This window comes from Siphateles boraxobius, unplaced genomic scaffold, assembly GCF_051911475.1.
Source record: "Siphateles boraxobius isolate OS27281-9 unplaced genomic scaffold, OSU_SipBor_1 86, whole genome shotgun sequence".
NCBI classification, from domain to species: domain Eukaryota; kingdom Metazoa; phylum Chordata; class Actinopteri; order Cypriniformes; family Leuciscidae; genus Siphateles; species Siphateles boraxobius.
The window spans coordinates 2695495-2719476 of NW_027509215.1; the positions used below are offsets into that span (position 1 = coordinate 2695495).

General features: G+C 36.0%; 3 protein-coding genes across 3 annotated transcripts; all 3 read left to right on the forward strand.

Moving 5' to 3' along the window:
* Positions 1–309: 309 nt before the first annotated feature.
* On the forward strand, positions 310–6736 carry LOC143731221 (prolyl 4-hydroxylase subunit alpha-2-like). Its single transcript, XM_077221909.1, has 14 exons — positions 310–434; positions 758–854; positions 1039–1190; positions 1355–1474; positions 1562–1783; positions 1872–2017; positions 2125–2301; positions 2558–2613; positions 2811–2904; positions 3244–3294; positions 5408–5446; positions 5583–5651; positions 5723–5819; positions 5960–6736. The coding sequence occupies exons 1-14, from the start codon at positions 353–355 to the stop codon at positions 6028–6030; spliced, it is 1473 nt and encodes a 490-aa protein (XP_077078024.1). The 5' UTR covers positions 310–352; the 3' UTR covers positions 6031–6736.
* On the forward strand, positions 6417–15233 carry LOC143731222 (prolyl 4-hydroxylase subunit alpha-1-like). The gene is made up of 13 exons (XM_077221910.1): positions 6417–7913; positions 8309–8399; positions 8599–8870; positions 8950–9171; positions 9285–9415; positions 9517–9693; positions 9986–10038; positions 11255–11348; positions 12075–12125; positions 12473–12511; positions 12640–12708; positions 12803–12899; positions 14683–15233. Exons 1-13 carry the CDS (start codon positions 7829–7831, stop codon positions 14751–14753), a joined length of 1452 nt encoding a protein of 483 aa, XP_077078025.1. The 5' UTR covers positions 6417–7828; the 3' UTR covers positions 14754–15233.
* A 586-nt stretch (positions 15234–15819) lies between these two features.
* LOC143731159 (uncharacterized) lies at positions 15820–22191 on the forward strand. The gene is made up of 9 exons (XM_077221826.1): positions 15820–15926; positions 17641–17927; positions 20422–20518; positions 20703–20854; positions 21019–21138; positions 21226–21458; positions 21744–21812; positions 21917–21980; positions 22121–22191. Exons 1-9 carry the CDS (start codon positions 15820–15822, stop codon positions 22189–22191), a joined length of 1200 nt encoding a protein of 399 aa, XP_077077941.1.
* The last annotated feature ends 1791 nt before the right edge of the window (positions 22192–23982 follow it).

Here is a 23982-nt window from a genome sequence, read left to right on the forward strand (position 1 = left end):
ATCAGTTATTAAGGGACTTCAGAGTAGGCTCAAGACCTTGAAAATAATTATGATGCATTTTCACTTCTATCATGATTATTGTATCATTATACCTTTTTGTGAATGTAGATCTAATTTACATACAAGAAACAAAATGTTACTTTTGGAGCATCATGACTGTCACAAATGTTGTTTCACTTTTGTTTTTTGGTCTTTGACTGCAGTACTGGGAAATGGCCAAATGCAGGCAGGTGATGTAATACAGGTGGTTTTTAAAATGATCCACGTGAACAGTCTGTATTTAAGCTCCGCTAGTTCACCTCCAGATGCATACACAAGTTTTTTGTGTTTTAGAGGATTTGAAGGTCTGATAATGGCCATAAAGAAACTGACAGTATGTGTGCTGTTTTCTTGGATTGTCTGTATTACTGGACATGAATTCTTTTCATCAACAGGTATTATTAATTTAAATTTCATCTTAATATCAATTTATTTATTTATTTGAGTTAATTCTTTAACCATCATTTTAGTGTTTTGTTCAAATTTCTCTAATGTTTTTACATTAACAGTAAACAGTTTTTGCCACAGCTTTTCATACATAATTACATCTTCATACATATATATTTTTAGATTCCTTTTTTAGCTATTGATCCCATTAATGACTAAACAGTTATTAACTTTCTCTTTGGTTTCTTATATAATAAAGATTTGTCATTAAGGATGGTCTGTATTTTATATAATTATAAAAAAAGTTAAGTGCAAATATAATTATTTATAGATAAAGTTGCACAGCTTTTCGAGGAGGAGGAAGACCTTCTGGAAAGCTTCCGTCTGTACATCGATCATGAAGGAAAGAATGTAGAGAAAATGAAGAGGTGAAAACTCTTTCATTATTCACTAAAGCATGTTTTTTAATATCAATCTTTAAATTTACAGCAATAACCTTGTGAAACCAGTTGTTTATATTTAACAATCTTGTAGGCATGTGTTTTTAGATCAAGAAATATGTTATTAAATACATTTATTTAACCCTACATCTTTTGATGAAATTCAATCCAGCATTCTTGTGGTTCTTCAACTACTGACATACCTTGACCCTGATAACCCTGAGAAAACCACGAGAGACCCTGTGGCAGCTTACAAACTCCTCAGACGAGTGAGAAGAGAATGGTTGACTATTGTCGAATACACTCAAATGAGTCTTTATGAGGGTGAGAGCTTATTTAAGTTCTTTGACTGAAACATGTAATATCATTAATTATTAATAGAAATAAAAATCTAGAGATTAAGGTGAATGATAATGAAAGCTTTTATAGCTATTTTTTAAATGTTTCAGTTGTTAATGGATCTGTTCTTGTGTTTGAAAATCTTGTAGCGTATCAGATACTGTTGGATTATGCAAAGATCCCTCAGTCTGAGGACTTGAATAAAGCCGCTTCAGAACTGATCAGACTGCAAGAATTCTACAAACTCTACCCACACAACATCACACGGGGTGAAATGTCTGCAACAATGCAGTTTCACTTTTTTAGTTTCAAAATAAGTTCCAATCTGATTGATGCTTTCATTTCACATTTCTCAGAAACGTCTCTAAATGCAGATGAAGCCTACCATATGGGGTGGGTCGCTTATGACGAGGACAAATTCCAGCATGCCTTTCTCTGGTTTCTGTACAGTCTGGACAGATTAACAGAATACTCAACCACTACTGAGAAAAAGTTGCTCCGTCTCCTTAGTTTATCAGCTTATCATTTTGGCAGTCTACCTGTGGCAATCTACTTCAGCCAACGGCTTCTGAATCTGGGTGAGGTCATGGTGACATGCATTTTAATACTAATATTTTTAAATGTGAGGTTGCGGGACTACAGAGGTCATAAACTTCTTTTCATCAGATCCAACTGATGAAGAAGTCAAAGTTGAGATTAGCCTTTACAAACGCCTTCGCTTCGAGAGACATTCAAATCCTGACATATTTACACTGAACACAAAGTCAAATAACTCCTATGAGGCTCTGTGTAGAGGAGAGGTTGACGAGAGGGCAAGTACAGTGTTTACAATTTAAATCATCATTTAACATGAAATTACAAACAGTCATTGTGAAACTTTGTGTGTTGATTTGAAGTTTATTATGTTTTATAAAATCAGATCTCCAAGAGACAGAGGGCGCTGTCCTGTAAGTACAGCACAGGTGGAGGAAACCCCAGACTGATGTACGCACCAGTGAAAGAGGAAGTGGAGTGGGACGAGCCTCGCATCATCAGATATCATGACATTATATCAGACAGAGAGATAGAGATCCTGAAGAATATCTCCAGACCTCAAGTGACTATCGAAAACACACACACAAACAAAAAACATTAAACTATTTAATTGCCACTATTAGAATCTAATATCTTGTTAATAGATTTGATCTTATATTGTGCTATATCGGGCAAAAGTCATGGACATTTAAAAATTTGGCTTGCCAACTTATTTCTAAAGACAAATCTAAATGCAATGAAATATAGTGATATTGGAATGAATTGTGTTATTCATATTACTATTTGATGTTCAATCTCCCTTGTGTGGCCTACTTTAGCTTTCTAGGTCGCAGACTAGATATCAGGGAGTCTCAAACATCCGTACTTCTCAAAGGTGATAATCTTTTATATTCACCCAAAATGAAAATTATGCATTAATGTTATTTTATATTACTTAATATTATTTACTAATTATTAACTAATTAACCATTTTGTTCTCACACTTATTATGGGAAGAAAAATGGAATTAAGTTTACAATATGGTTCAATGTGTTAACATAAGTGTTGCTGAAATCATTCCCTTGTTTTCAGTGTTTTTCTAGAGGAAGACGACACTGTTGCTCGTATCAGTCAGAATATTGCAGACATCACGGGACTCTCAGTGGAATCGGCTGAAGAACTACATGTACGGTCACAGTAAGAAAGAAATCACCTGTTCATGCACAGGCAGCATATAGTTTGAAATAGACAACTCTGTCCTAATTTAACAAAGCTTTGCACTCAAAATATATAGAGTACTAAATCCATTTCAGACTTCAAGGAAACATTGGTTTAGTCTGATTATTTGTAGCATGCAGAGGCCATAAGTGCTTTGAGGGCTGATATAAGGTTACATTTTTTTTACAACCATTTTTAAACTTCAATGGATATCAAGGTCTCTTCATTATCAATGTCTCTACATTTATTTCCCCTGTGAAGTATTAGGTGTTGTTTTACCTGAAATTGTGGTGCAATCAATTTCCAGGTTCAGAATTATGGGATTGGAGGCAGATTTGACCCACATTTTGATGCATGGGTAAGATGTCTTTGTTCAAATAAAGCCATTACATACGATTTTACATTCCAAACATTCATCTGATTGACTTATACCTAATAAAAACAATGTTTTATTTAACCCTGTGTGATTTAACTTCTCAAACGCATCCCTTCTGTTCATTCTAATCACATCCTGCATTGATAGATTTCTGTACACTGTAACATTTCCTTCCACTATTATCCATGTCCCACCTGCCCTGCTATTTTTTCATCATTTCTTTTTTGATCACCGCCTTAGCTTCTCCTTTACCAAAGGGAATATTAGATTTTTTTTGCTATTTTGTCTGCTCTCTCATTCCCTTTTATACTTACATGAGTAGGTACCCACTACCCAGCAAAATCTCACATCTATCCGAATCCCTCCGCAAACTAAATAAACTTTGAGCCATTGCCTTTAAAAGATTTATATTCCCAACTTTCTTGAATAACACTATTGGTAGGATTTTCATTACCACATCCACGTAGACGACACCAGTTTGTAAGCATGAGTTTATCTCTTCTTAGGTCTGATGGCACTTCTCCTAATTCTACCTGGACTGCCTCAGTCGGTGTTAGTCTCATCGCACCAGTACAAATCCTCAAAGCTTTATTAATAACTCTATCCATTTTCATTAAATGTGTTTTAGCTGCAGCTCCATACACAAAGCATCCATAATCTATTGTTGACCTCATCAGAGCCCTATAAATATACATCAGTGGTTGTTTATCTGCTCCCCAGTCTTTTCCAAACAATGCTCTCTTTAGGTTTATAACTTTCTTAATTTTTAACGCCACCTTTTTCATATGTACTTTCCATGTACTCTTTTGATCTAACCAATTACCCAGATTTTTAAAATGATCAACTGTTTCCATATTGTGACCATATAGCTTCTGTTTGTCCATCCCTTTCTTCCTGGTAAATAACACATGTCAAGATTTACTTGGAGAAAGCTTGAAACCCCAATTATATGACCATGCCTCTACTTTTTATTGCCTCCGTGATTTTTCTTATCACACCTTTGGGATCTCGTCCTTTTGCCCAGATAACAGCCTCATAAAAGGGAATCCACTTGTTAATTCTTAGACTTAAAGGGATAGTTCACCCAAAAATGAAAATTCTGTCAGTAATTACTCACCCTCATGTTGTTCCAAACCCGTAAGACTTTCGTTCATCTTCGGAACACAAATTAAGATATTTTTGATGAAATCTGAGAGCTGGCTCACTCCCTCATAGGCTGCAAGGTAATTTCATCTGTCAGCCCAGAAAAGTTAGTAAAGACATCGTTAAAATAGTCCAAGTCACTACAGTGGCTCAATCTTAAGTTTATCAAGCGACGAGAATACTTTATGTGCGCAAAAAAACAACAATAACCTTTATTCAACTATTTATTTTCTTCCAATGTGGGCCTCTGATGTGAGTTCACGAGAGCGCCACGACGCATGCACGAGAACTGAGCTGTAGAAGTATGTAAGTTTAGACGCCTCTCACGGTTCAAACAAACAGGGCTGGGCAACAAACTCTAGCTCCTCTGACATTTCTCTTTAAAAATGGTCGTTTTAGACTTCTAATTCATGACCTTTCTTTTACTGTCTATGTTCATGACTGGTGTTTTGTTTCGCTCTCCCCCTGCGCTTCCGCGTTCGTCATAACGTTGTGTGTCGTGTCAGTCTTCCACCGTAATGCCGTCTGCCGGAAGCTAGTTATTTTAGTCGATAACGCTAGTTTTATATGGATATTTTTCTTACACGAACATATCGATTCACTCCAGAAGGCATTTATTAACCCCCGCAGGGCCCTGTGGATTACTTTTATGATGGATGAATGCACTTTGATGGACTTTCACTGGCCATTATAAGCTTGGAAGAGCCAGGACATTTTTTAATATAACTCCGATTGTATTCGTCTGAAAGTAGAATGCCATATAGGATGACTTGAGGGTGAGTAAATCATAGGGTGATTTTCGTTTTTGGGTGAACTAACCCTTTAACCCAGAGAGAACCCATTGCTTGAAAATGCTAATTTGCTTTTAGGACTTCAAACTCTTGTGTCAATGAGAGCTTGATCACATATTGACCAAAATCATTGTGAGATAACTTAATGTTTGATCTCACAGGATGATAAGAATGGAAGGATTGCTACGTTCTTAATTTATGTAAGTCTTGGCCACTGTTTAATCCAAATGGTATTGTAAACATTATAGGTTTACAAGGCTCTAAAAGTTACTTACTTTTCATATTACCTGTTTTGTACAGTCATTATGAACAGTAATGTATGTGCTCTTGCTGTAGATGAGTGATGTGGAGATAGGGGGCGCCACTGTGTTTCCTATAGTTGGAGTTGCATTGAAGCCAAAAAAGGTAAACCTAATCTATATGGTATATTAGAATAATTTAAGTAAAATTCATGCATCCATCCTCTGCTTTTGAAGGGTTCCGCTGTGTTTTGGTACAATCTCCACAAGAATGGCAGAGTGGATTGGGATACACAGCATGCTGGATGCCCTGTGTTAGTGGGTAACAAATGGGGTAGGTTTTTATTTAATTCTTACTGGCTTGGATTACTCTGATAACTCTTATAATGTATCTTCTATAATCTATGTTAATTAGACTACATTTCATTCAATTTCACATGACATTGAGCTATATTTGTTATGGTGTCTTTTCAGTGGCTAATAAATGGATCCATGAGTTTGGACAGGAGTTCCGGAGACCCTGTTCTTTATCAGACTGGGAGTGACAGACATTGTCACCATGTAAAATCATAAGAAGTTTTTCTGTACTATTGACGTATCTGTACTCTATCTGTTATATTTATTATGTATAAGTATTATGTATCATTGTATAATGTATATCTGTAACATATTGTACAGTATATTGTATTAACTTTTACTTGGTTTACTACTATCAATAAGTGGCAGTAATGTTAAAATTTAACTGTAATGTAAACAATAAAACAAAACAAGTGCAATAGATTAAATGAAGTTTCAGCAAGATGTCAATGATTACCTGAGTTGATCAATCCTAGCAGCCAGCAAGTGCGTTATTCCTTTAGATCAGACGCTAGTTCTCTGCTGTTGTATTTAAAGCTTAATTTGACGTTTACTCTTCAGTCTGTTCAGGAATGATGATTCGCATGTTTTACAAGTTTTGTGGTATGTGTAGCTGTGAATGTTGTGCTGGAAGATGGCAGTTAGTATGTTTATGGTAACAATATGTCTGTAAAGGTACAACCTCACATGCAGAGAACAAGACTATATATCAACTCTCACAGCAACACACACAATATACCAACAATCATAATTCTGCAAGATTTTAAAGACTGTAACTATTATGAATAAATGAATCCTATTTGCATCTGCAATAACTTAACACAAACATGCATGTAAACTCATAGTTATTCCAGCACTTACAGATATAAATGTTTTCTAAACTGAATCTGTGAATTCTGTTACATCATTTCTAATGCAGGCCAGTGCAGAGTCTACTGGTTTTTATCACAGACAGATGCAAATTTTAAGCAGATTTTACACAAGACCAAAGGGAAACATTTCACTTACAAGTTTAACTTCAGCAAACTAGTCTTAGTGGATTACATGTCTTCCGACAGAAAATGTTTTATTGCAAAGCTGAAAATTTTACTTGTGCAAATTATAATATAAACATTATTGTAGTGCGATCATTAATATCCCTAAGCTCAGTAACACACAGATGTAATGTAATCATTGGTTTTACTTTTAGTTTCTGAATTAATCAGACTTGCATGTGATGCAGGAGCGGTTGTAATTGCAGCATTCTTCCAACAATACAACAGAAAGTACACTATGCCAGTAAGCAGGCCTTCATAATAAAATAGTATACAGTATGTCTTTCCATGATTATACCCTTTCCTATCTCCAATTGTGCAACATGAAAGTTTCAAAGAATATTCGTAGCCAAGTAACTACAAGAAACAAAAGTCTATATTGTGATATTGTGACTGTCATGTTTATGTTTTGTTTTATGTGCTTTTATATTGATTATGTATTTCTGCTTTGGTCCCTGTTCATCTCTGATTAGTTCCTGTTTGGTTGTCTTAGTTACTATATGCCCCTGTTTTTTTCCATAGTTGCTCATTTGTTAATGTATTAGCCACATCTGCATGTTCCTTGTTTCCCCCCTCATTTCCCAAGTGTATTAGCCCTCAGTTTTCCGTTGTAATGGTTTGTTCTTGTCTATGCTATGTTGGTTTGCTACATTTTGTATTTGTGGTTGGATGGTTAAGACTTTGTGCTCCTCTTTTTAATTTGTTTATAAAAATCCCTGCTGCGGATAGATTTCCATCTCTACACTTCCTTGTTCCTGCAACCTGCCCACTGACACTCACTCATGTAAAGTTTTGCTTTTGTTTTTGTTCTAAGATAATAGGCATACTGAGAAATGATGAAATGTGGGCAGATACAGGTGCGCCTCTAATTTAGGTCTATACATTTAAGCTCAATTTCACTGCAAGATATACACACACAAGTTTTGTGTATTGAGATATTAAAGGTCTGATAATGGCCATAAAGGAACTGACGGTGTTTATGGTGTGTTTTTGGATTGTCTGTGCTGATGCTGGGCATGAGTTCTTCTCATCAACAGGTTATTATTTCAGTTCAATGTCATTAAATATATCAAATATATTTTATATATCGTTTTTTATTCGTAATAATTTAATGTTGTAGTGTTTTGTCTATATTTCTCCAATTGTGTTCACTGTTGTCATGAAAAGTTGATTGTTTGATTAAATTTTTTATACCTTTGACCAAAAATGAACAATAGTATACCAGTTTTTGCCATAATTTCAACACTGATGCACTCATACGTAACATTATAGTTACTTTCTTTCACTTTTTTTTATTCCATTATTGACTAAATAACAGCGATCTCTTTTTGGTTCCTTACCAAACCTTTTTCATTACAACTATAATGATGTAAAATTGTATGAATTAATAAATCAAATGCCTTTTGAAATTTAAGTGCAGATTGTTTTATAGATCAAATTGCACAACTATATGGGAAGACAAAAGACTTTCTGAAGATCTTCAGTCAATGTGCTGATGCTGAGAATGTAGAGACAATGAAGAGGTGAAAACACATTAATTATTCCCAAATTTATACCTTTAAACTCCAAGATTAATGCAGTTTTTTTTATTATTATTTTTAAAAAGCATCCAATTTGGCAATGGATATTTAACAATCTTATACATGGTTTAAGATCAAGGATTATGTTATTAAATACATTTTCTAACATTACAACTTTTAATGAACCCCTGTCTTCATCCAGTGTTCTTCCGCATCTTCTGCTTTCATACTCTGACTCTGAGAACCCAGAGGAAGCTGTGAGAGACCCTGTGGCAGCTTACAGACTCCTCAGACAAATGAGAAATGATTTGATGTATATTGTAAAACACATTCAGCGGAATCTTGCTTGGTGTGAAGAGTATCGGAATGAGTTGGGTGCAATGATCCCACAGCTGGAGGACTTGTATGGTGCAGCTTTAGGACTGATCAGACTGCAAGAGATCTACAAACTCCACCCAGAAGACATCACAAAGGGTAAAATGCTGTTTTCTCAGTTTCACTGAGAGTTTCACTTTTTCCAATCTAATTAATGTTTTCATTTCACATTTCACAGGAACGTCTCTAAATGCAGATGAAGCTTTCAATGTAGGGTTGGTCGCTTATGAGGAGTACAAATTCCAGCATGCCTTCCTCTGGTTTCTGTACAGTCTGGACAGATTAACAGAATACTCAACCACTACTGAGGAAGAGTTGCTACATTTACTTGGTTACTCAGCCTATCATTTTGGCAGCCTATCTGTGGCAATCTACTTCAGCCAACGGCTTCTAAATCTGGGTGAGGTCATAGTGACAATGACATGAAATTTAATACTAATATTTTTATATGTTAGTATGGAAGACAATTTTGCTAAATTGTAGTGATTCAAGTCTTAAACCTCTTTGCCTCAGATCCAAGTAATGATGAAGCCAGAGTCCAGCTGAACAGACTCCTTCACTTACAGAGCAACCCTGACATATTTACACTGAACACAGAGTCAAGTAACTATGAGGCACTGTGTAGAGGAGAGGTTGACGAGAGGGCAAGTGCTAAAATTTAAATCATCATTTGACATGAAATTGCAAACAGTCTTTGTGACGCTTTGTGTGTTGATTTGAATTTTATTGTGTTTTATAAAATCAGATCTCCAAGAGACAGAGGGCGCTGTCCTGTAGGTACAGCACAGTTGGAGGAAACCCCAGACTGATGTACGCACCAGTGAAAGAGGAAGTGGAGTGGGACGAGCCTCGCATCATCAGATATCATGACATTATATCAGACAGAGAGATAGAGATCCTGAAGAATATCTCGAGACCTCAAGTGACTATCGAAAACACACACACAAACAAAAAACATTAAACTATTTAATTGTCACTTCACTTTTAGAATCTAATATCTTGTTAATAGTTTTGATGTTATATTGTGCTATATCAAAAGTATAGCAAAAGTATGTGGACATTCCTTTTAAAATTTGGCTTGGCAACTTATTTCTATAGTGAAGAAAAATCTAAATGCAATGAAATATAGTGATATTGGAATGAAATGTGTAGCCTACTTATTTATTCATATTTATTTTTGATGTTCAATTTCCCTTGTGTTGCCTATACGTTAGCTTTCTAGGTCGGAGACTACACAGGGAGTCTCAAACAACCGTACTTCTCAAAGGTGATAATGTTTTATATTCACCCAAAACGGAAAAGGTTGTATCAGCGATTGTGGGTACAGTCACTTCTGTTTGTGTTTGAAGCGAGATCCCAAACAAACAAAGTTAGCTCGCTCCTCCCTCAACGAATTCCAATTCGTCAGAATCAACTCGCATGCCAATCTCACACACTAAATCCCTACAATCTGATATTCGCTAGAGCTATCCAAGTTTAGTCGAGCTTCACTTTTCAAGAATTATATTATCACACACAGTTCACATACAAAAAAGTCAGCACTAGAAGCTACTAGTGCTAACCTGTCCAGAAGAAACAGTGCAACCTCGGTGTCCGATTTAAAAATTTTCAATTCTTTGAGTTCTCTCCACCGTTCAAAACCCTTCCCGATTATTATTTGTTTCTCTGACGAAAAACGAGGGTATTCCCTCGCCCTAATCCTCCTTCTCTTCTTGGGGATTGCCTCTTCCACGTTAAATGTATCTGGACCGTTGATAGCATAGGGTTGATAGACGCTGCCTTATTCTTCTGCTCCGACTTTGCGTGCAGGCGCCGTGCACGAGCGCAAAAACAAACAACACCCGCCCCTGTCGGTGATTGGTTAAAACAATGTTTATTTTGATTTTGAGTGGTGGTTGTACCCATTTGTTTTTGTGTGCAGATCTCAGAGCCTAGGCTCCCTACAGAGACGCGGTTTTTTAACAGCATGCTTATGGGGCGGGCAGCGGATCGTTAGGAAAGATTAGATGAATGTGATCCCAGATAGCACACGTACGTCTGCAAGATGTCTGTTAAAGATCACTTAATCTGGAAAGCATCTGCTGTTTACAAACATCTGATAGACATCTTTAAGATGTCAGTTTAACAAACATTCTAAATCATTACATCTTAAAGACATTTTCTAAACGTCTATTTGACATCTGACAGGAAACATCCTATAGACGTATTGCAGATGAGCAAACACTCTAAAAAATACATCTTCCAGATGTAAACAAGCACATCAAATAGACGTCTCCGTAATGTACGTGTGCTATCTGGGATAATTTTTGTTTGGGCCTGAAATCGCTGATACAACCTTTAAGCATTAATGTTATTTTACTTATTTTATTAACTAATTAACCATTTAAGTCTCACACTTATTATGGGAAGAAAAATGTAAAAAGTTTACAATATGGTTCAATGTGTTAGCATAAGTGTTTCTGAAATCATTCCCTTTTTTTCAGTGTTTTTCTAGAGGAAGACTACACTGTTGCTCGTATCAGTCAGAATATTGCAGACATCACGGGACTCTCAGTGGAATCGGCTGAAGAACTACATGTACGGTCACAGTAAGAAAGAAATCACCTGTTCATGCACAGGCAGCATATAGTTTGAAATAGACAACTCTGTCCTAATTTAACAAAGCTTTGCACTCAAAATAGAAATATATACATACTAAATCCATTTCAGACTTCAAGGCAACATTGGTTTAGTCTGATTTTTTCTAGCATGCAGAGGCCATAAGCGCTTTTAGAGCTGATATTAGGCTACATTTTTTTACAACCATTTTATATTCAAACTTCAATGGATTAACATTTATTTCCCCTGTGAAGTATTAGGTGTTGTTTTACCTGAAATTGTGGTAATTAAATTAATTTTGTTTATTTTAGTTCAGGACTCCATAGTCCAGGTGTTTGCAATCTGTACTTAATCTATTTCAGAAAGCCTTTTTTTTATTAAAGCCATGATTAACGATTGAAAATTAAGGCCTACTCCTGGCTTAATTTAAACCCTGTCCGGAAAACAAACCCTAAACCCAAAGACAGAAACCTCTTTGCAGGGAACATTGGTTTGCTTTGTTTTTTCTAACAGTATCTCTTGCCAAGGAGTGGCATACAGTAAAAGATTTGGGAGCTGAAAGTATATATAATAAATTTATATTCACCTGATTTATCACTCTTGAATTCTTAAGTGGAGATAAACATGCATTTTCCATTTGAAACATTGGAGTCTTAACAATTTCTATTTCAATAGTGATTCATGAGGGATGCAATAATTTTCCAGGTTCAGAATTATGGGATTGGTGGAAGATATGAACCGCATGTTGATGCATTGGTAAGTTCACTGTACAGACATTACATCAATTTTGTAAACCAACACAGAATTTGGCATTGGTTCCCTCAGGAATTTCTAATGGGCTTTGGCAGTTTTGGATTTACGAGTCATGATTAAATTAATTTATGATCTACTTTGAAAATAAATTAAAATGCCAGCAAAAACCTCCTGTGTCCAGTTTGAAAAAAGTAAATGCTGCCGCTACTACTGCTACTACTACTACTACTAATAATAATAATAAACATTCACTCTAAGAGCGATTACATGTTGACCAGTAATAACTATACAAACTAATAATAATTATAAAAAATAATTACAAACTAACTGAAGAATGTTTGACCTCACAGCAGGAGGAGAATGACAGGATTGCTACATTCCTAATTTATGTAAGTTGACAGTGTAAGTGCAGCTGTCAGAAAAACAATTTGCCTCAATGGCATTCAAAAAAAATCTATTATAGCTATTAATATTACATATGTGTAACTATCCATATACTGTAAATGTTTTTCTGTAGATGAGTGATGTGGAGATAGGGGGCGCCACTGTCTTCCCTAAAGTTGGAGTTGCAGTGTATCCGAAAAAGGTAAACCCTCAATTCTGTGATTTATACAAGGATCATTTAAGTACTAATTATATAGAATTAGAATAATTTCATCATCCTCTCTCTGCTCTTGCAGGGTTCAGCCGTGCTTTGGTACAATCTCCACAGAAATGGTGAAGTGAATAGGAATACGCAGCATGCGGGATGCCCTGTGTTAGTGGGTAACAAATGGGGTAAGTTGTTAAATAAATGGGTAGATCAATCTAAAATATAATTGGCTGATTTGATGACATTATTTTGGAACTTTTGTTGTGTATCCTATGCTTTATATTATGTATAAATAAATGTATATTAATATAGATATAATTCATTTCAGATGCATAAGACATTCTATACTGTATGTAGCTTTATCAAAATACTAATTATTTTAAACGGAGTTATTGTGGAATCAGCTGAAGAACTACATGTACGGTCACAGTAAGAAAGAAATCACCTGTTCATGCACAGGCAGCATATAGTTTAAAATGGACAACTCTGTCCTAATTTAACAAAGCTTTGCACTCAAAATAGAAATATATATATACTAAATCCATTTCAGACTTCAAGGCAACATTGGTTTAGTCTGATTTTTTGTAGCATGCAGAGGCCATAAGCGCTTTTAGAGCTGATATTAGGCTACATTTTTTTTACAACCATTTTATATTCAAACTTCAATGGATATCAAGGTCTCCTCCTCCTTGGGGAGGAGAATGTCCATAACACATTCTATACTGTATGTAGCTTTATCAAAATACTAATTATTTTAAACGAAGTTATTGTCCTTTTTTCTGATCTATGGTGTTCTTGAACCAAACATTCACACTCTATGGCAGCGGTCCCCAACCTTTTTTGCGCCACGGACCGGTTTAATGTCAGACAATATTTTCACGGACCGGCCTTTAAGGTGCTCCTTAAAACGCGTAGAAAACGCTAGGCGCGAGATTGCACTCCGGAGGCGTCTGTCGTTGCTAAGCAACCATCAGCTGCGCTCTCCGTTACAGCAAGGAAATTTCAGCAATGGATTTCCACCACCGAAAAACCCTTGCTGTAACTCTGTTACAAGATTTATTTACTAAGAAGAGTAAAAAAAAAACGCTGCAGTGTTTGGGTGCAAGACCGTGCAACCGATACTACAAAAACGCAAAAACCATGGGGAATTTCACCAGCTGATTTAGGAGCTCCGCCTGGACAATGGGAGGTTCAAAGCCTATTTCAGAGTGGACAAGGACCAGTTTGATTATATTTTAAGAAAAGTTGGCCCAAGCATCAGTAAACGGAGCTTCTGCCGTGAAACTAACTTATCTCTCCTGCGCAACGGCTCTGTATTTGTCTGAGGTTAGACTATAACTGAAGTGGTCATAAAACACCAGAAATACATACACATTTATATATTATAGAATATAGAACAATTCTGTATAAACAATGATGGATTTAACAAGGAATCAGTTGTGAGCATTAATATTTTTAGTAAAAATATTTTTTACTAACCAGTGCAGCAGTTTACAGTGTGGAAGATGATTTGTTGGTTCTTGTCACGTGAACTACAGTGCGCTTGCGGCATTCTGAAAAGTTGAGATGTTTTTATCTCGATGCGGCGAGGACGCGCTTGGAAAAAACGGGCGCGTCGCTTCCATTATGAGCGCGCATATCACGCGCCTACATTTGAAATAACAAACTTGAGCGCGCAAAAGACACGATATGTGAACAGGTAAATGTGTGAACAAAATAAAACGGAAATAATGTAAGTTATTTATTCTTTCTGTGCGGCCCGGTACCAAATGACCCACGGACCGCGGCCCGGGGGTTGGGGACCCCTGCTCTATGGGGTGTTTTACATGTTTGTTTTTTTAATGGTAGTTGTTGTGTTTGAGGAAAAAACAATTTAGTCGTGAATAATTTGAAAAGAAAAACAGACAGTTGAAAGTTAACGGTAACAATCATTAAGTCTATTTTCTTTCTTTTTTTCTTTTTTTTCAGTGGCTAACAAATGGATCCATGCGTTTGGACAGGAATTCAGGAGTCCCTGTTCTTTGTCAGACTGGGAATGAAAGACTCTACAGGGCCTGAAGTCATAAGTTGTTTGTATCTGTACTATATATATTTAAACATAACTACATAGAAAATTGTACTATAACATGTTATATTTATTATGTATCTGTAATGTAGGCAGGATCTGTAAAAGATTTGTCGTATCAACTTTAACAAATAACTAACAAAATGTAGTTACAAATAACAGCAATTTACATTTGTAACTAGACATTGTCAATTTTTACTGCCTCAAATTACAGCAAGTTTTTCATAGCTTGCCCTTTTCCTGAGCCAAAATTTCTGATCACAAAGTCTAGCCAATGTGATCTCTCCACCTGCAGATCCCAATACCATAACATGTGTCAGTCAAAGCTCATTAAGGGAGTAAGTTTAGGGTTAGTTTTGCAATGGATCGATCACAATGAATATTTGGATGAATACAGTGAATGTCTGTCTTGGTCAAATCTTTCATACAAATAAATAAACTTCAGAATGCAGAATTTGGTTGCTCAGATATTTCATCTGTAACTTGTGTGTGACCCATATGAGAGTTGGGCTCTGATGTCAGATCAGTTATAAGCCTCTGACTTAATTTCATAGATTTTATTAATTTTTTGCGTTTCCCCCTTGTGAAATAGTAAATGTCGGTTTTAATCATGAGTCTCTTTAGTGATGCTGCATTTAAAATTTTTCAGATTCAGCATTTTGGAATAATACACAATTAATTTGCCCAAAATGTTTCCAATAACTTGCCATTTTTCTTTAGTAAACTGTAAAAATAAACTAGCTGATTCAACTTAAAATAATTTTGTAACCTGGCTGCCTTGTTGGGTATACTAAGAAACTTAAGTTGTTTGCACAACACATATTGGAGTTCCTTAAACCTAGAATTAATATTTGGAGTAACAAAGGTGAAGCTGAAAAAGATAAATTAACTTTAGCCTTTATACTCCATTACAAAAAAAGAGAGAATTATGATAAAATCAATAATAATAACAAAACTTCTAATGCATGGTCAGGAAAAATGTTTGTTGTCTTCTTCATTGTTATGGTTTTTGTCCACTTTTAATCCTCTCTTGTAATCCCATGATTCGATTGAAAGGCCACTCTGTGCTGCTTTTGACTGGCCAGTTTAAAGTCTGGGTGAACTGCAGGGTGGAGTTGACTGGTGACTGGCAGGAGAGCTCTGATAGGTTAGTCACTAAAGAAAGCGGTGCAGAAAAGAGGGGAAATTGCCTTTGGATTGGATGTGCCTGAGGAAAGGGGGATTTGGAGAAGCCGCAGCAGAAGGGGATGAGAAATTGACTGCACAGCTGTCAATCTCTATGGATTTAGTCTGCTTCTTTCCTAGAATTTCCTTCTTATGTTAGGCTACCCCACAGCCCCATCAGTAACGGCTGTTTTACACCGCAAGCGTGAGCGGCGCTTGAGCAGCACGTCAGCGTAACTACATCGTCACTTCAGCTGCAGACGCGCGAGAGTAGGCCTATTCAGACTGGAAGCGTTTGTACAGCGTCACAGCAGCGGCTCCAAGGCGACATATAACCGAGCAATTATTTACAAAGACAACTATAAATTTGTTTTTAGAAGTTGGTAAACCATATAAATGGTAAACAACAAAACAACAAAGAAAACAGCTCCAATCTTGTCATTTCAGTCATAGGCTATATTTTTTGATATGTTTACAAGAATGCAAACTCCGTGGATAAAACACACAAACACACACAAAACCGCACACTCGGGTTTGATTTGGGTTGTGCTATGTAGCTGTCTGTGTATTTCATAAACTAAAAGAAAGTGTAGCCTATATATAATATTTTCTGGCTAGTTTACTTTCGTTTTTTTATAATAGGCCTACACCATACTTTCACCCAAACTGAATAATTAAAAACAAGTTTAAATGTGTAGCTTAAATCTTCCATAAATATTTTTGAGTCTTCATTTTCTTTTTCTTTCGCCTAGTTCCTTTTTTTTGCCTACTCCAGTTCTTGTTAAAACTCACTAGACATGCTTAGGCTATTCTGTGCATTTTGGGCACTTTTTGTGTGAAATAAAATTTATTTTGTCCATCAAAACTGTGCTTTCACTTTAATTGAGCGTGAGCAGCGCAACAAAAATAGATCGGCGCCGAAACCCGCGCTTCACTGCTGCTCACGCGACGCTCCTGCTTGACGCTCACCCGCTGCTCCTGCTCCCGGTGTGAACTCATTGATTAACATGCACGCCGAAAAAAATACGCGCTGCTCACGCGCCGCTGACGCTTGCGGTGTGAAACGGCCGTAAGAAACCTCCTAATTATCAACAAACTCGATATTTGCTCCTGTAAATAATGTTATAGGGTATAGAATGTTGAATATTTTATACTATTGAATTAACCCTTTATAAGGCACTCATTGAAATATTTGGAAATTCTAAATTTTAACCAAAGCTAATGGGGGATGTTAAAGGACATTTAAACAAAAAAAATGTTCTTAATTTTTTTCATCTTTGCATTGCAAATCAAGGTCAATGAAGTTACCATATATGAGCACTTGCCTGTCTAGGGTAAAATAAATTACCGAGAGTGAATTAAAAAAAAAAAAATGAAACAAACACACACAAATTGCAAGGAACATTTATTTATTATAGGCACAAACTGCAAGGAACATTTATTTATTATAGGCACAAACTGCAAGGAACATTTATTTAGAGACATCTCTGTCTTGAGGTACTGATACTGGCATCTTGTGGAGGGTGCTCTGGGAGTAGGTCCGGGGCCCTTTCCTAAGGCCTATCCAGTCCCTATACGACCGGAGCAGGAGCTTGGTTCGCATTGCCGGCAATAAGTCAGACTTGTTCCCGGTGCATGTTGGACTCCTGGCAGGGCTGTCCTTTGTCGCCGGTTCTGTTCATAATTTTTATGGACAGAATTTATAGGCGCAGCCAGGGGTCGGAGGGTGTCAGGTTTGGGTCCTACACGATTTCATCTCTGCTGTTTGCGGATAATGTTGTCGTGCTGGCCCCATCAAGCCAGGACCTTCAGCATGCACTGGGATGGTTAGCAGCCGAGTGTGAAGCGGCTGGGATAGGAATCAGCACCTCCAAATCTGAGGCCATGGTTCTCAGTCGGAAAAGGGTGGCTTGCCCACTTCAGGTTGGTGGAGAGTTCCTGCCTCAAGTGGAGGAGTTCAAGTATCTTGGGGTCTTGTTCATGAGTGAGGGAAGGATGGAACGGGAGATTGAAGACGGATCGGTGCAGCTTCTGCAGTAATGCGGTTGATGTACCGGTCTGTCGCGGTGAAGAAGGAGTTGCAAGGTGAAGCTCTCGATTTTCCGGTCGATCTACGTTCCTACTCTAACCTATGGTCATGAGCTTATATTTGCTCATAATTGTGTTTTATCACAAACCAATATTCAGTAATTAAAATCAATTCACACAGAACTAGGCCTCACACTAACAATAAGCACCTGTGTCCATTTAACTATAATTAAAAAAAACATACATTCATAAGGCGTATGTCTAAAAATGGACACTTGCTAGACTTAGGTAAACGAGGCATATGATCAAATATGGTGCATTTAGTTTTCTGCCAAACATTGAGCTAATTTTTACAAATGCTATGCAAATAACAACAATCTTAATCTTTAACACAACTATTCAACCAAATAATTTGTGAGTTACATCAACTTACCATGTTTAGTTATGATGTTATTACTATAGCTGTGGGAGAAGGCAGGTTCAAAAAAGCAATATTTATGATTTCTGCAAGATGGCTGTGTTTGAGGTGCTCCAGGCCACTGCTGATTGGTCAGATGCCTTGATGTCAATATCTGTCAGATAGCTTGATCTCCCCTGATTGGCTGAGAGAAAACCACATGACTCTAGAACTCCAAATGGAGGCAGGGGAAGGGCATTTTGAATGTGTGCGGAAGTGACTAAATATGGTTACTTGCCTCATAATGTTATTGTTTGTGAAATTCGTTTACATTGTATAAATTCTTGTTTTCCCTGCTGAGAAACAAACCCATCCCATTGACATTGCTATTGCCATGCTCTACTGTTTGAGCTACAAATCCAATATTGTCTGAAAGCTGAATGAAATACACAGAGATTGATTGATATTCTTTATATTGATTATTGCATATGATTTAACATGAATGTTTTTGTTGAGTTACTTACACTTATTGTCTCTCTCCTCTTGATGTTTAGGTGAAAACAAGGCTGTCAAGTGTCAACATGCTTCAGCGTCATCATGCAGGAGACATTATACACACACAATATAAAATATACACGCACACACTGTGTGTAATTTTGCTCCACTTCAGTAACAATACAATCACTAAGATTTTTTTTTTCAGAACAAACATAGATTGTGTTTAGTCACATCTATAATATCAAGAAATACTGAACATAATCATAAACCATGAGCACAATAACATATATGCTGATAATAATTCATTGTGTGCTTTTAGTTTCTGCATTAGACACACTTACATGTGATGCAGAAGTGGTTGCCAGCATTCTTGTGAAAATATTTTGTTGATATGGCAACCTCACAAACCATGAGATGTGGAGATTTGTTTGTGAAACCATACCAGCTTTTAATGACTGGCCAGACTAGTTCCGACAGACTTTTCGGAAAGCAACTCATTTCAAATAAGTCTAAAATGATTGCACAGCAAACACACAAAGGATTGTCTACAAATAATAACATTGAATTCATATTTATTTGCATAGCACTTTTTTCACAATGCATATTGTTTCAAAGCAGCTTTACAGAACATTCATGTTTCTACATTACAATTAAGAGTAATCTGTTATCAGAGGTGACTGTGTCACAGCAATGTCCGTATGGCAGAAATATACAGTTCTATAATACAAATCATGCAATTACCTAACATCATGTATTCACTTACTGTAACTTAAAAGTCTAACATATAAGTAGGCTATGCCAATTGTGTATGCAGTGTTAAATTAAAACCGTGTTTTTAAAACAGGTCTCATAATTAAAAAGGACACATTAATGTTTTCCAGTTATAGGGGACATCAGAGCAGTCCCAGGACCTTGAAAATAATTAGGATGCATTTTCACTTCTATCATGATTATTGTACCATTATACCTTTTTGGTCTTTGATTGCAGTACTGGGAAATGGCCAAATGCAGGCAGGTGATGTAATACAGGTGTGTTTTTAAAATGATCCACGTGAACAGTCTGTATTTAAGCTCCGCTAGTTCACTTCAAGATGCATACACAAGTTCTTTGGTTTTTTTTGGAATTGAAGGTCTGATAATGCCCATAAAGGAACTGACAGTATTTGTGCTGTTTTCTTGGATTGTTTGTACTAAACATGAATTCTTTTCATCAACAGGTATTATTAATTTGAATAAATATAAATTAATTTATTTGAGTTTATTCCTTTTTTAACCATCATTTTAGTGTTTTGTTCAAATTTCTCTAATGTTTTTACATTAACAGTAAATAATTTTTCCCACAGCTTTTCATACATAATTACATCTTCATAAATATTTATTTTGAGATTTACTTTTAAGATTTTGAGATAAACTTTCACTTTAGCTATTGATTCCATTAATGACTAAATTACTAACTTTCTCTTTGGTTTCTTATATAATAAAGATTTGTCATTATGGATGGTCTGTATTTTATATAATTATAAAAAAAGTTAAGTGCAAATATAATTATTTATAGATAAAGTTGCACAGCTTTTCGAGGAGGAGGAAGACCTTCTGGAAAGCTTCCGTCTGTACATCGATCATGAAGGAAAGAATGTAGAGAAAATGAAGAGGTGAAAACTCTTTCATTATTCACTAAAGCATGTTTTTTAATATCAATCTTTAAATTTACAGCAATAACCTTGTGAAACCAGTTGTTTATATTTAACAATCTTCTAGGCATGTGTTTTTAGATCAAGAAATATGTTATTAAATACATTTATTTAACCCTACATCTTTTGATGAAATTCAATCCAGCATTCTTGTGGTTCTTCAACTACTGACATACCTTGACCCTGATAACCCTGAGAAAACCACGAGAGACCCTGTGGCAGCTTACAAACTCCTCAGACGAGTGAGAAGAGAATGGTTGACTATTGTCGAATACACTCAAATGAGTCTTTATGAGGGTGAGAGCTTATTTAAGTTCTTTGACTGAAACATGTATCATCATTAATTATTAATAGAAATAAAAATCTAGAGATTAAGGTGAATGATAATGAAAGCTTTTATAGCTATTTTTTAAATGTTTCAGTTGTTAATGGATCTGTTCTTGTGTTTGAAAATCTTGTAGCGTATCAGATACTGTTGGATTATGCAAAGATCCCTCAGTCTGAGGACTTGAATAAAGCCGCTTCAGAACTGATCAGACTGCAAGAATTCTACAAACTCTACCCACACAACATCACACGGGGTGAAATGTCTGCAACAATGCAGTTTCACTTTTTTAGTTTCAAAATAAGTTCCAATCTGATTGATGCTTTCATTTCACATTTCTCAGAAACGTCTCTAAATGCAGATGAAGCCTACCATATGGGGTGGGTCGCTTATGACGAGGACAAATTCCAGCATGCCTTTCTCTGGTTTCTGTACAGTCTGGACAGATTAACAGAATACTCAACCACTACTGAGAAAGAGTTGCTCCGTCTCCTTAGTTTATCAGCCTATCATTTTGGCAGTCTACCTGTGGCAATCTACTTCAGCCAACGGCTTCTGAATCTGGGTGTAGTCATAGTGACATGCATTTTAATACTAATATTTTTAAATGTGAACATAAACTTCTTTTCAAGCTTGATCACATATTGACCAAAATCATTGTAAAATAACAATGTTTGATCTCACAGGATGGTAAAAATGACAGGATTGCTACGTTCTTAATTTATGTAAGTCTTGGCCACTGTTTAATCCAAATGGTATTGTAAACATTATAGGTTTACAAGGCTCTAAAAGTTACTTACTTTTCATATTACCTGTTTTGTACAGTCATTATGAACAGTAATGTATGTGCTCTTGCTGTAGATGAGTGATGTGGCGATAGGGGGCGCCACTGTGTTTCCTATAGTTGGAGTTGCATTGAAGCCAAAAAAGGTAAACCTGATCTATATGGTATATAAGAATAATTTAAATAAAATTCATGCATCCATCCTCTGCTTTTGAAGGGTTCCGCTGTGTTTTGGTACAATCTCCACAAGAATGGCAGAGTGGATTGGGATACACAGCATGCTGGATGCCCTGTGTTAGTGGGTAACAAATGGGGTAGGTTTTTATTTAATTCTTACTGGCTTGGATTACTCTTATAACTCTTATAATGTATCTTCTATAATCTATGTTAATTAGACTACATTTCATTCAATTTCACATGACATTGAGCTATATTTGTTATGGTGTCTTTTCAGTGGCTAATAAATGGATCCATGAGTTTGGACAGGAGTTCCGGAGACCCTGTTCTTTATCAGACTGGGAGTGAAAGACATTGTCACCATGTAAAATCATAAGAAGTTTTTCTGTACTATTGACGTATCTGTACTCTATCTGTTATATTTATTATGTATAATATCATTGTATAATGTATATCTGTAACATATTGTACAGTATATTAACTTTTACTTGGTTTTACTTGGTTTACTACTGTCAATAAGTGGCAGTAATGTTAAAAACAACTCTAATGTATACAATAAAACAAAACAAGTGCAATAGATTAAATGAAGTTTCAGCAAGATGTCAATGATTACCTGAGTTGATCAATCCTAGCAGCCAGCAAGTGCGTTATTCCTTTAGATCAGACGCTAGTTCTCTGCTGTTGTATTTAAAGCTTAATTTAACGTTTACTCTTCAGTCTGTTCAGGAATGATGAATCGCATGTTTTACAAGTTTTGTGGTATGTGTAGCTGTGAATGTTGTGCTGGAAGATGGCAGTTAGTATGTTTATGGTAACAATATGTCTGTAAAGGTACAACCTCACATGCAGAGAACAAGACTATATATCAACTCTCACAGCAACACACACAATATACCAACAATCATAATTCTGCAAGATTTTAAAGACTGTAACAATTATGAATAAATGAATCTTATTTGCATCTGCAATAACTTAACACAAACATGCATGTAAATTCCAGCACTTACAGATATAAATGTTTGCTAAACTTAATCTGTGAATTCTGTAACATCATTTCTAATGGGCCAGCGCAGAGTCTACTGGTTTTTATAACAGACAGACGCAAATTTTAAGAATCTCCTCTTTTTAATTTGTTTATAAAAATCCCTGCTGCGGATAGATTTCCATCTCTACACTTCCTTGTTTCCGCAACCTGCCCACTGACACTCACTCATGTAAAGTTTCGCTTTTGTTCTTAGATAATAGGCATACTGAGAAATGGTGAATTGTGGGGAGATACAGGTGTGCCTCTATTTGGGGTCTACATTTAAGTTCAATTTCACTGCAAGATACACACACACAAGTTGTGTATTGAGATTTTGAAGGTCTGATAATGGCCGTAAAGGAACTGACGGTGTTTATGGTGTGTTTTTGGATTGTCTGTGCTGATGCTCGGCATGAGTTCTTCTCATCAAAAGGTTATTATTTCAGTTCAATGTCATTAAATATATCAATTATATTGTAGCCTATTATAGTTTTTTATTCGTAATACCTCAAAATTTACAAATTTAAAGAAGCTACAGTCTCATTTATACGTGTTTCTCAAAGGTATAATACATATTTATTAAAATCACCTTATTGATGACATAGTTCACCCAAAAATTTTAATTCTGTCATAACCTTACATTATGTTTGATAAATATTTTTTAATACAAAAACATTCCTGGTGTAATATTCCTTTAACATGAGATTTAGCAGTATTTGGCATACTAATAAACCGTTTTGGTCACACACTTATTATGTAAAGAAAAATCATCACTATATTTTCAGTGTTTTCCTACATGATAACCCTATGGAAGCTGGAGTCAATCAGAGGATTGCAGATGTTACGGCACTCTCCATGGAAACAGCTGAAATACTGCTTGTACGTCGCAGTAAGAAAAAGCATATGACCATGATTCATGCACAGGTAGCATATATTTTCTTTAATGCCAGCTATGCCTTGCAGTAAACATGGACATTGAAGCAAATAAAGAAAGAAACCCCATACTTTGCAGAGAACATTGGTTTGCAGAATTATGGGATTGGTGTAAAATATGAACTGCATATTGATGCCTTGGTAAGTTCACTGTAGAGACATGACATCAATTTTGTAAACCA

Excerpts from the sequence above, each read along its gene's own strand:
- LOC143731221 (XM_077221909.1), top strand. The coding sequence starts at position 353 with ATGGCCATAAAGAAACTGACAGTATGTGTGCTGTTTTCTTGGATTGTC. Across the intron at positions 2,018-2,124 it reads GAGGAGAGGTTGACGAGAGG|ATCTCCAAGAGACAGAGGGC; the intron begins GCAAGTACAGTG and ends TTATAAAATCAG. Across the intron at positions 5,820-5,959 it reads GTTAGTGGGTAACAAATGGG|TGGCTAATAAATGGATCCAT; the intron begins GTAGGTTTTTAT and ends GTGTCTTTTCAG.
- LOC143731222 (XM_077221910.1), top strand. The coding sequence starts at position 7,829 with ATGGCCATAAAGGAACTGACGGTGTTTATGGTGTGTTTTTGGATTGTC. Across the intron at positions 10,039-11,254 it reads AACAACCGTACTTCTCAAAG|TGTTTTTCTAGAGGAAGACT; the intron begins GTGATAATGTTT and ends CCTTTTTTTCAG. Across the intron at positions 11,349-12,074 it reads AATCGGCTGAAGAACTACAT|GTTCAGAATTATGGGATTGG; the intron begins GTACGGTCACAG and ends ATAATTTTCCAG.
- LOC143731159 (XM_077221826.1), top strand. The coding sequence starts at position 15,820 with ATGATTCGATTGAAAGGCCACTCTGTGCTGCTTTTGACTGGCCAGTTT. Across the intron at positions 17,928-20,421 it reads TCTTGGGGTCTTGTTCATGA|ATAAAGTTGCACAGCTTTTC; the intron begins GTGAGGGAAGGA and ends AATTATTTATAG. Across the intron at positions 20,519-20,702 it reads AATGTAGAGAAAATGAAGAG|CATTCTTGTGGTTCTTCAAC; the intron begins GTGAAAACTCTT and ends AATTCAATCCAG.